General features: G+C 41.0%; 1 protein-coding gene and 1 pseudogene across 1 annotated transcript; both read left to right on the forward strand.

The window, feature by feature from the left end:
* Nucleotides 1-807: 807 nt before the first annotated feature.
* Nucleotides 808-6,377, forward strand: LOC102707170 (putative disease resistance protein RGA1). Its single transcript, XM_015843272.2, has 3 exons — nt 808-4,548; nt 5,607-5,718; nt 5,967-6,377. Exon 1 carries the CDS (start codon nt 808-810, stop codon nt 3,583-3,585), a length of 2,778 nt encoding a protein of 925 aa, XP_015698758.2. The 3' UTR covers nt 3,586-4,548; nt 5,607-5,718; nt 5,967-6,377.
* Nucleotides 6,378-11,441: 5,064 nt separating this feature from the next.
* Nucleotides 11,442-11,877, forward strand: LOC102708950 (annotated as a pseudogene).
* The last annotated feature ends 413 nt before the right edge of the window (nt 11,878-12,290 follow it).

Consider the following 12,290-nt stretch of genomic DNA (forward strand, 5'->3'; position numbering starts at 1 on the left):
TTTTCTTGTAATATATTTGAGAAAAAGATCTAACAATACTTATTATACAAAAGTGTCTTCCAATATTTATCCATACATAAGCATATTGTCTGTTCAGAAGTTCAATAAAATATCTCCTATTGTTCATTAAAGTAAGAACAACTTTGTTGCTGGCATGCCAGTTTTTTCACTAGAGTGATTATACAATCAGCATAGTAAAAAGCTAAATATACAGAAGGTAGTACAAGTGAAGTGGGGTTTCTATTTTCTGACAGCATTATGGGAAACGGGAAGTCAAACTTGCAGCAACAATTTCCTTTTGAGTGAAAGATTGAGCCACATACATACAAATTTGCAGTCAGAAGACTTAGCAACAAAGTACTGCAAGTAGGTATAGTTAAATCAAAAGGGAGCTGTGCTGTCCACATCCATAGTCTGGACATAACTAAAGTCATGGAATGGTTCCCAACTATGAAATTTCTTCAGAGATGCTCCATCTAGTCCAGTCACCCTCAAGACAATTAAGTAATACTAACGAAGCTGTTGACTGAAAATAAACATTGCCACAGGCACTAGAACTGTGCCTCCTATTTAGATGCACAAGATTTGGGATTCTGATGCATCTGAGTCTCTGATATAGTTACATACTTACACGAAGATGTGCGGGGAGATGAATTTTCTGTTATATGCTTCTGCAGTAGCCATCTTCATCATAAATATGTCTTCGTGTAGATTCTTCTCCTTCATGATCCAAAAAATTTACATGCATCTCCATATGCTGTAATATACTAACCTCTCCATAGAGATCTCTTTCCATAGCTTTCTGGCATGGCGCTAGTGTTTGCTGGAAAGGCAGTGGCAACTGCAGCCATCTCCTTCTGGATCAACAAGGCTTTCACCTGTCTGAAAGAGTACAAGGTTGAAGACATGGAAGATGTTAAAAACAGGCTGCTGCAATCGATGCCGAAGATCCAGGTTGTGCTCGATATTGTCAACCCCATATATGTAAAGGAACAACAGAGTGCACTGGATGCATGGTTATGGCAGCTTAGAAACGCAGTTGAGGAGGCTGAAGATGCGATCGATGTGCTCGAGTACTACAAACTCAAAGAAATCGCAAAGGATCACAAGGTTAGTGACTGGGGTTCCTCTCTTTCTAAGGTGAAGCACAAAGTTATAAAATCTGTTAAACATGTCAGTAGTTTGGATAGGAGTCTGAAACAATTTACTCACCGGGGCACCCTCAAGAGGTTGAGGGAAGCTGTGGAGGGTTTAGACAAGGTTACTTCAGATATTATGAGCATTCTAACAGTCACAGAACGTCTGAAGGAGGTTAGTAGTCATCAGCAGGAGTATTTGAATGATGATCGTGCGACAGGTTCGACATTAACTCCACCTAAATTCTTTGGACGAGAAAAGGAGAAAGAAAAAATAATTAGATGGCTGACAAAGGCATCAACTGATGCTTCTGGGAATTTGATGAGCAGTAACCGTGTTCCTATCCTTTCAGTAATTGGTCATGGTGGCATGGGAAAGACTACTTTAGCTCAGTGCGTATGTGAAGAAATGGTTATGAAGAATTTCAAGGTTATATGGGTGTGTGTATCTAATAGCTTTGATGTAACATCCATGACAAGTAAAATACTAGAATCTGCTATGGGGGCAAAACCTAATGCCATTTGTTTGGAGACACTACAGAAAGACCTAATACAGAATCTGAAGTATTTTACTGATTTTTTGCTTGTTTTAGATGATGTGTGGGAAGATAAGAGAGAAGAGAAATGGGAAAAGTTATTTGCTCCTTTAAGGACAGGGAAGAGTGGGAGCAGAATTCTGTTAACAACACGAATGCGCTCAGTAGCTGTTTTGGCCGCAAATGCCATGGGAATTGAAACAGAATGTTTGACAATAGAAGGACTTGAAGAAGGTGAAAATGTTGATCTCTTCAATCATTATGCCTTTTCTGGTCAGAATCCACAGGATTTTCCAAATCTGAAATCAATCGGAAAGCAAATTGCGAAGAAACTAGGAGGGTGTCCCCTGGTAACAAAGGTTGTTGGTGGCCATTTACGGAGCAATATGAGTTTTCAATGCTGGAACAATTTCTTGCAAGAAGGTCTGGAACATTTTAAAGGAAGTGAAGATGACATTATGGAAGTCCTCAGATTAAGCTACTACTATCTACCAACAGAGCTTCAGACTTGTTTCAGGTACTGTAGTATATTCCCACAAGATTATGCATTTACAATGAAAGAGTTAGTGTTGATGTGGATAGGTTCAGGATTGATCTCACAAGCTGGAAACAAGTCAAAAAGGCTTGAGGACATTGGAGAAGAGATATTGTCTCAATTAATTGGGAAATCATTCTTTGAAACCAAAACCAAAGTATATCAATATAGTCAAAGAAAGGAAGAATATTACATAATGCATGACTTAATGCATGAATTGGCAAGGTATGTATCTTCTGGAGAATGTGCAAGAGTAATCGGTCCTGGCATGTTGGAAGGTGAGAAGGATACAGTTCAACACCTTTGTGTTTCTGGCATTGACCATTTGTCTACTGAGGAAATCAAGAACATCTCACGTTTTAAGAATGTGCGCACTGTTATCATTGAAGGTTCAAGTTTGATTGACAATAATACATTCCATATAGTTGAAAATGTTATGGAAAAGTCAAAATCGTTGCGTTTACTGCGATCAAATTTGGAGAATACATTTCATCTTCCAAAAATTGCTGATTTAAAGCACCTCCGTTATGTTGATCTACGTAGGATATCTCCTGATACCATATGTGGACTTGTCAAACTTTATCACTTATTGCTAGTTGATTGTTTCAATGGTTCTCAGGAAGAGCTGAAACAAGTAAGGTATTTGGGAAACCTTGATCATCTGCGATATGCGAACTACGGCAAAATCGGCGAGTTCCCAATTGGAAGGCTCACTTCACTTCAGGAGCTGCACAACTACAGGGTCCAAGGTGGCAAAGGTAACAACATAAGTGCAATCAGCAACTTGAGTACTCTTCGTGAACTAGAGGTGTTTGGTCTTGAGAATGTTGAGAGTCATGAAGAAGCTGACAATGCCAAGCAAAATACAAAGCAATATATCAGCTCCTTATCATGGTCAGCACGTGCGACTGTGGAGAACAGCAAAGATGAGTTGCTTCTTAATCACCTTGAGCCACATGCTAATATTGGAACGCTGAAAATTTCAGGCTATGGTGGTGTAAGTTCTCCTAATTGGATTGAGAATCTCTGCATCAAGAACCTAGTGTCACTTGAGTTGGCAAGATGTCTATACTGGGAACACCTTCCTTCACTTGGAGAGCTAGAGTCTCTTAAACATCTTTGGTTGGAGTGCCTTCCTAGCTTGCAACATATTGGTCAATCATCTCATTTATCAATTAGTAATTGTGTTGATTTATCCCTTCCTCCAAATCTTGACACTATGATTGTACGATGCTGCAAAGAGCTGAAGGAATTGCCTACCCTGCCTTCTACATTGGTTCATTTTGAAATAAGTAGTGTTGGGTTAACCAAATTTCCTAGGATAGGACAGAGATGTAATGGGAACCTTGAGACCAAGTCACACGATTGCTGCTTGTAAGCATCGAAGAGTGTAAATATCTGGCCTCGCTTGAAGGGAGCCTTCTGGTGCAGGGAGATTACACTAAAACCATCCAGGTCCTACGTATCACAGACTGCGAAGAACTGGAGGCTGCTCCACTGTCATTTGAACTGATGAATGAGCTTAGAGAACTTGATATCAGAAACTGTCCAAAACTGAGGACATTGAGAGATGTTGTAGATAGATTCCTGCCATTAACATTTCAAAAACTGAGTGCCAATCACTGTGGTGAACTTGAGCTTCCACTGGTTGGATCACTACAAGGACTCATGCATCTTTCTGAGCTGGTGTTGGAGAAGTGCACGCGCGTAGTATCCCTCCCCTCGGATGATGTGTTTAAGAGCCTCAAGTCGCTGAAGTTCCTCGACATAATAGGATGTGAGAATCTCTCAACCTTAGGAGGTCTTGGTTCCCTTCAATACCTTATTAAGCTGAAAATTACTTCTTGTAGTAAGCTCATGGCAGTTGGGTCGTCCCAAACTGCTGAAAAATCATCTAGTGGTAGTGGTGGTGGTGGAGAAGAGCCTGTGGTGGTGCCTACCAGCTCCCTGCAGATAGACTATCTTGAAATTGATCTGCCAGACATACTGCATCTTGAGCCACTCAAGGGTCTCCGTCACACCAAAGGATTGGTAATTGGAGGTGGAAGGAAAATGGAGAGCTTACCCGAGGAGTGGCTTCTTCAGAACAGTGGAAAGCTCCAATCCCTAAAGATTTTGAGTGCCAGTTCTTTGGAATCTCTGCCACTCCATATGCGAGATCTGTGCTCTCTCAACTTCTTGCTGTTATCCGGTGCTGGGAAACTTCGGTCTCTTCCTGATTTCCCCTCCTCTCTGCAGAAGCTCTATGTCATTGGCTGCAGCAATGAATTGGAGAAGCAGGTTGGAGTACATGAAAGCCCTGAATGGAATAATATCTCCAAGATTGCCAAGGTGCACATAGGTACTGCATTCTCTATCCTCTTTATTTTTGATTTTGTCCATTGTGGGTGTCTCTTTGATCACAGCTCAAACAATCTCCATGGAAGGAAAATATCTCATATGTTTTTGTTTTAAAAAATGGTATTAAATATGTTCCATGTGTTCTTTTGATTAGTAAATTCCCTGATTTTGCTGCATTTTAGTTTCGGTTGTTTTATGAGTCAACTTTCCATAGGTTGATCTGATATGTTAGGCAGATTGGAAGTCCTGCACTTTGCCTTTCTGCTTCTAAATGTAATCCATGCTTACTTTATCTTATCGCTAGAAGAGGATGAATACAGCTAATATGGAAGGTACATTCATTGTACGTTTGCATACCAATATTCACACATTTCGTGTTAGGGTTATTTTTGTTCATCTGGATGGCCATGTGGCTGACCATAAACAAGCATTGTCAGTAACGATAGGCGGCTGATGATAAACAAACTACAGGTTTGTTAGGATAATTTGTGGCACCCAAATTTCTTTGCCAGCCTCCATAAGCTATTAACCCATAGGTTTAGTCTTAAGGGCTTGTTAGGTTATTGTCAAAATAAGGGTTTCCAAATTTTAGCATTATCAAACTTTGGTTGAGCAACAAACGAAACAAACTCTTGCATCAGTACCTATTAGGCTTAACTATCCTACAAAAAATGGTAATTCTGGAACAATGTTTTCAAATGGAAAGTCAAGTCTAGTCGCCTCAGTACCTATTAGGCCGACTAATCAGAACTAATCAGGTGATTTTCTGACTAATCGTGGTTAGAATCAAGTGGCCTTACCGACTAGGACGACGAAAACATTGTTTTGGAAGCTTCCAGTCTTCCACTTACAATGACACCAAAACCTGGTAAGATGTCAAACCAAACAAAACCTTCCAAATTTCAGTAATGCCAAAATTTGGGATTACCAAAATTTGGTATGGTTGATTTTGGCAACAAACCAAATTAACAGACATTGTTCAAACATTCTTATTTTTAGTTCGTTCTTGACAAATTTATTTATGGTGATACTCTGTGATGACTAATTCTCACCTATTAGGAGGTTCATATTTCATGGACGGCAAAGAATGCAGTGAAGAGATTTTCGACAGGCAGTAGTGATGAATAATATTGATTCAAGCATAAGCATGTTGCTTTCTACCGAAATCTAGGTAACTTCTGTTTTTGTTACCATGACCTTTGCTAGAATCTTTTCATTTGCTATTGCTGATAGCTTTATTTTACTCATTGCATTTTAAACGAATGGTGAGCCTTAACTCCTTGTTTACATGAGATATGGCAACTCAATTATACCATTCGTTTTAATTTGACATGATCCACTAGTTTATTCATGTCTTCTGTCGCCCCTAACTCCAGTAATTATGGAATGACTAATTGCATAGCATCGTCTATGAATCAGGGCTCTAGCTGCGAAGCCTGTTGAATCGACGCAAATTTCGACATGGATCAAAGCTAAATGCTTGTGCTGCCATCCTGGATAGATCTTCAGAAGAGTTTGTAGAGACCACTGGGGGTGTTTCCATGGACCCCTTGTCATGATGGCAGATGCTTACACTAATTTCGTTCTTTGAAAGAGTCTGTTTATCACCTCTATTTCGTTATTGCATAGTCCGTACTGGATGTTTATTATAATGTTTGTTGTGAATTTCGTTTTCAAACTTGTAACTTGATTGGAATGTGACTGCTGGTTGTAAACTCTTCTCTTGATTCGACAGAATGCATCAGTTCAGCATTCCCTCTGAACAAAAGGTTCAAAAAAAATTTACATCAAATGCCCCTGTTTAAATTTCCAAACAATACATGAAGTATACCTTTTTGTGGTTGGCTGAAATACGGATTTGTTTGGTTGGTTGCTATTTTCAGTCTTGCCATGTTTTGCCATTACTGAATTTCAGTAGGACGAGCCTATGTGCGGTTTAAAGCCTTACCTATCTTGGCAGTTTTGATTATAAGTTATCCAAACCAGCAATTTTTGGTAGGGCAATATAGGTCGGAGAATGTTGGGGTTGTTGACTTACCAAATTTTTTACAATATCAAAATTTCCGCAAGGATTAAGATGTCAGTAAACCAACAAGGTCCAAAAGATTCCTACTTTGTGCAAGGGCACGTACTGATTGCCATCTCCTTCACTAATAATTGCTGACGTGAAAGAGCAGACGATAGGAGAGAAAATCTGGTTTGCATGCAGCCTGTTTGAGAGACGACTCATGCTGAGTAAAACGCGAGGAGATGAGCAAAATCACAGGTTTGTTCGCGTTTTGTCTCTAACTAGAGGCGACGCGGGAACAACGCGAAATCCCAAGAGCGAATCCTCCATCCGGCGCCGGGATCCTCCATCCAGCATCGCAATTCGCACCCATTTTCTAGCTTCAGCTCCCCGGCTGCATCGCCCTCATTCAATAATCCACCGACGTCGCCCTGCCTGCAGATCCCCGGTGGCTCGCCCTCCTTCTAGCTCCCCAACGCCGCCCTTCGTCAAGCTCCAAGGGCAGCAGCCGTTCTTCCCATCCCCGCCGGCATCACCCTTCATCCAGTCCCCACCGCCTTCTTCTTCCAGTCCCCACTGGTGGCGCCCTCCTTCCAGATCATCGTCGTTACCCTTCATCCAGCTCCAGGGGCGACCGCCGTTCATCCCGTCCCCGCCGGCATCGCCCTCTTTCCAATTGTTTGGGAAATTGACCATATGGAAGATACGGCGGAGAAACAAATTTAATATAAAACCAACTAACAATAACAACTACAATAACAACTATGAGATGATAATTACAGGAAAATAATATATATATATATATATATATATATATATATATATATATATATATGAGAGTTCTAATAAGAAAAAAGACTATAAATCTTGTTATGAAACTCTACAAGTCATAAAAGAAAAGGATTATGAGTCATATTAGGAAACTAGTAATATAATCCAAATATATTATAGATTATAATTAGGATTATATCTCTAACGATCTTCACCTTAAGACAAATTCCCTTGTAGTATAAAAATCATAGATCTCCAAAAACCTCAAGTAGATAAAATCACATTCCAGCAAATAATCTTTTGGACTATATTGAGCATGAACCAAACTTGAGAACAACAAGAATCTCGTTGTTGTTTTGAACATGAGCGGAATATCATACTTTAAACTTGCCATGGGAATAAAATCCTAAATCTGTTGGTATAAATCGGTAGAACTTAACAGAGTTGCAAACCAAAATGAAATATTTTGATCTCCTGATAAACTTAATGAAAAATTGGTCATGTGTTTATAGCAATTTATCTGAATCACGTGATCAGAACAAGATCATTGAATCATACTTCAAAACTCGCTGTAGGACTAAATCCTGAAGCTGCCAGTATATATTGGTGAAACCTAGCAGAATAGTGAAACGAAGTATTGAATCTTCTATTAGATTTGATCAAAGTGATAAATGAGAACAACCAAAATCTACTAAGTGAATTTTTTTGGCTTTGCAAACACCAACTTGTATAGAAAAACAACTTCCATCTAAACCTGTCATATGCTAAATTGATCTTGCCATCAAACTTCTCAATGTCTAATTTAGTGAAAGGCTTGTTGGAGAAAAATTGCAGATCATAAAATATGATAGGTTGAATAGAGAAAGCAAGCTTCCTAGTGCAACTTGATGTGTGGTGGTAGCAAAAAATCTGCTCCTGTTGCTTGCCTACTGCCCTGCTGCTGATCTCGACAAATTAACGAGAACAAAAAATTGTTGGCGGCAAAAATTGAACTGACGATGGAACAATACGCTAAAATTTATTCTCTCCAACCAGATCAATCAACAAGACGGCGTAACGAGCAGCGACGACAGTAGCAGTAGATCAATCTCAAATGCTCTGATACTACTTGAAGTCCCCGGCCCAAGCTTCCCGGCCACGAGTCTCCGCTTCGCTTCATTGAAGTCACCTTTCTACTGGGGATTTGCATCATAACTTAACATCCATTATTAACACACGCGGCGAATTCCTCCGCCTGATTAGATTCCATCATTGAACTTGTCCGGAAAGATCAACCGCTCACTCTCAAACATGGCACCAAATGAGGCTTTCCGTCCGTCAGGCGTCCAACATATTAAACCACAAGAACCAATTAAATCCAAGAAGAACGAAGAAATATCAAAGCTGTGTGTTTTCCTTAATAGTACGGTCGATGTGCTCTGTTTTACTCTGACGGCACATTACATCCTTTACTAATCTACGAGGCTTTCAACGAACATACAGCCGGTTATCTTTTGGCCTTTTAAAGAAAAAACAAAAATATATTTACAAACGGGAAATAATTTGTGTATTAAACTTTTATATATGTGTTAATGGCCTAAAAGGAACATTTGACAAGAGATTGGCTAATTACCTGGTGTCTGAACTATGCAACACATTTGGCATGTCACAATTGTTGTGTTTCCTAATTGCCCTCAAGCCAGTACAACACAAATTCAATTTTAACTGGTTACTGTAACAAAAGTGCACTATATCAGTTGACTAGGTGCCCTCTTGATAAGAACTATTAATTCTAATTTGTATGTTCGGTGCAGAAGCATGTGAAATACTCCATATAAGTAGGTGTCGATTCAACTTGGTTGTTCATTTAGCATGATGGATTCTAGCAGAATAAGAGTGGAATAAGCAGTCATTTCTTTTTGTTTTTGGCTTTGCCTTTTTGTTCCAAAGCTGCATAATTAGAGTGTAATAAGTTGCAGGAGGTGAACGAGATGTGGTCAGAGCATGGGTACTAATTGATGGATGGTTTGATTTCTGCTGGTAATGAGTAGTAAATAAATTGATGATGAATTGATGGATGAGGATTGACAAGGGGAATGTTCGGTGCATTCCGTCTAAGAATTTGTAAACTTTTACAGTACCTGTGCACTGTTTGATGTTTTGTCTGAAAGGGGGAGTTTTATTTGGAATCAATTTTGTCTCATGTCAAACTGTCACTTGCCAGCCTATCTGGTGAGGATTTGGCTAGTTTGGGTGGAATTGGCAAGAGTATGAGTAGAAATGATCCTTTTCTTCTTATTCAGGGTATGAGTCAAAATGGGTATCCTCTAAAAACTTGGATATTAGGAAATGACCTAATATCAATTAAATAGGTAGAAGTGAGGCTTCGAACCCAGACTAGCTAGCCTATCACCTTATGGAGCTAGCCAGAAGACCCCTGGGTGTTTCTTAAATAGGTATGTTCTCACAACCAATCTGCATTGATCCTCCTGTAATCATAGTGTTCCTCACATATAGCTGTTTTGAGTTGCAAACTCTATACATGTGCGAGGGACAGTGACTTTTGAACATTGTTCCTTGATCACAGGGAGATTCACTAGTCATACTCTTCAAGGCCAGGAGGCTTCAATCACAGCAGTGATGAATGATGAAACTAGGAGCAACATCATGCAGCACCAGTATACTGCCTCTGGCCACTCCCTGGCGCTTGTTATTTCCAGCCAAAATGCATCAAAGTTGTAGACTACCCACTAGTGGTTCCAAAAGCCAAACCATGTGTGATTTTTACTGGTGTTTGTGTTTTTTCAAATGACACAAGGCTTGGATCAACGGTACAGTAGATGTAAGAGCATCTCCAACAGTATCTTTACTTTTTTGCTCTCAATTTATCTATTTAGCCAACTAGCCAAAAATATTTCTTTTTATATTGACTATACACTCCAACAATATTTCCATTTATAACTCTCTATTTATGTGGAGCAAGACAATATGTGTGGGGTTCATAAGTAGGGCCCATAATTAGCAAGACAATTTTAGATCATCAAATTTGACAAGTGGGAGGGGTAGTTTGGCCAGCTGGATGGCTTGGCTATCCAGTTGGCAAGTCTATTGGAGTTTAAATTTTTATCAAAATTACTGAATTTTGGCTTGGAGAGCAATATAGTAACTCTCTTGGAGGTTGGAGATGCTCTAATAGGCAATGGCCAATTCATCTTATGATGTTTGTCTGATCTAACATTTTTCATTATATTACCCTCAGAAGCAACAACACATTCTTTTGTTTACTTCCTCGTAGGTACCTACTTTTTTTAGCATAAATGATATAGATTAAAATCTATGCAAGGAGGAGTATACAACCTAAAATGAGATTCTTCATCTTTGGTGAAGATGCAGTTAAGTAAATAAGATTGGGGAGGTGGGGAGAAACAATATTTTATAAAAAGTCAGAGTAGTTAAAGGCTCACGGACTGGGTGGACGGAGGGGTGGGCCATATCATTTTCTTTGGCCGTTTGAGTAAATGAGATCGGAGTAAAACAAATCTATAGCTCACTGCTTTTCTATCAATTCTGTTGTTTTCTTACCGTATGTTACTTTTGGCCGGTCTCAATGCTACTGTAGCTGCTCTTATGCATCGCCGTGGGCCCAACTGGTGAGCCCGTCGTCTCGTGCTGTGCGCCTGCCTCCTCACGTACTCCCCTTCGTTCTGAGCATTTCGTCTTCTCTGACGCGCCCAACAAACATGCGCCATCGGGACGTACTCGGGATGACGAAGAATAGAAGGAGCCGGCCGGACACGGCGACACGGAGAGGGTGGTCGACGACAGCACCGTGCGGCGGCCGCCGAAGGTCCAGCATGCATGGCGCTGATGTTGGGGACTCGGGCCTGTTCGTTCTTTGTGTGCTTTCTTTCTTGGTGCCACTGGCCGAGCGCCTGTGTGATGCTGCTCCGGTTCACGTTTGACAACATCTGCGCCGTACGTGGCATTCGGGGCCGACGCCGGCCGGCTGCCTCGTCGCTGGCCTACCCTACGTGCCCTTCGCGCGTGCGTGCGCGTTCGAGCTCGCCGCCGTTCATCTGGAAAGCCAAGTGGTTCCTCGGTGCAGGCAACGAACGACGGTTCGTCCAGGCCACGACATGGACCGCAACATCTTCCTCTTCGAGTTTGAGATCCTCTCCTTCGGCTTCTACCTGCTCTCCACCCTGGTGGCGCAGGGCATGAAGCTGGTCGTCACCCTCCTCTCGCCGCCGATGGCTTCTACGGCGACGACGACGACGACGACCAGAAGGCCCCACCGTCCGACGACTGCGAGGAGATGCCCTCGTGGCGCCCCGGGAGCATCGCCGCGCGCGCCGTGCTCTGGTTCACGCGGCCGATGCTGCTGCTGGAGGTTGGGTGCTCCATCATGGACACCTTCTTCCTGCTGCTGTCCAGCTCAACTTCAGCCTCGTCTCCTGCGACATCCCGCTCGCCGTCAGCACCACCTTCGCCCTTGTTGTCGCCGGCCTCCTCTTCTCCGGCGCCATCGTCGCCTACGAGCTCACGCACTACCTGCCCTCATTACTCAGCTAATTAATCACTCCTCCTCCTCCTCCTTTTGTGTTTAGTTAATTTCAGTTTTCAATAATTTTGCTGGAAATGTACATGTCTTCGATTTATTCGTCACATGAGAATGAGAGATACATGGTGTTAATTTTTTCACAGTCTATATAAATATCAGATATTCTCTTCGTCCCATAATATAAAGACATAATTATTTTTTTCTTTATCCCATAGTATAAGGCGTGTATGCAAGTATATATTAGCTAGTTTATTTTTTTCTCTAAATTTGATTTATTTTAAATTCTTCACCATCAAAACATCAAACAATATTACATGCATATGTACATGCACCTATGTAATCTAAACAAAGAGATGATTATAATTTTTTTTATTTTTCAGTGATAGTTGTGGCTTATATTATAAAATGGAGGAAGTATATATCA

The sequence above is a fragment of the Oryza brachyantha genome, chromosome 12 (genome assembly GCF_000231095.2).
Source record: "Oryza brachyantha chromosome 12, ObraRS2, whole genome shotgun sequence".
Taxonomy (NCBI): domain Eukaryota; kingdom Viridiplantae; phylum Streptophyta; class Magnoliopsida; order Poales; family Poaceae; genus Oryza; species Oryza brachyantha.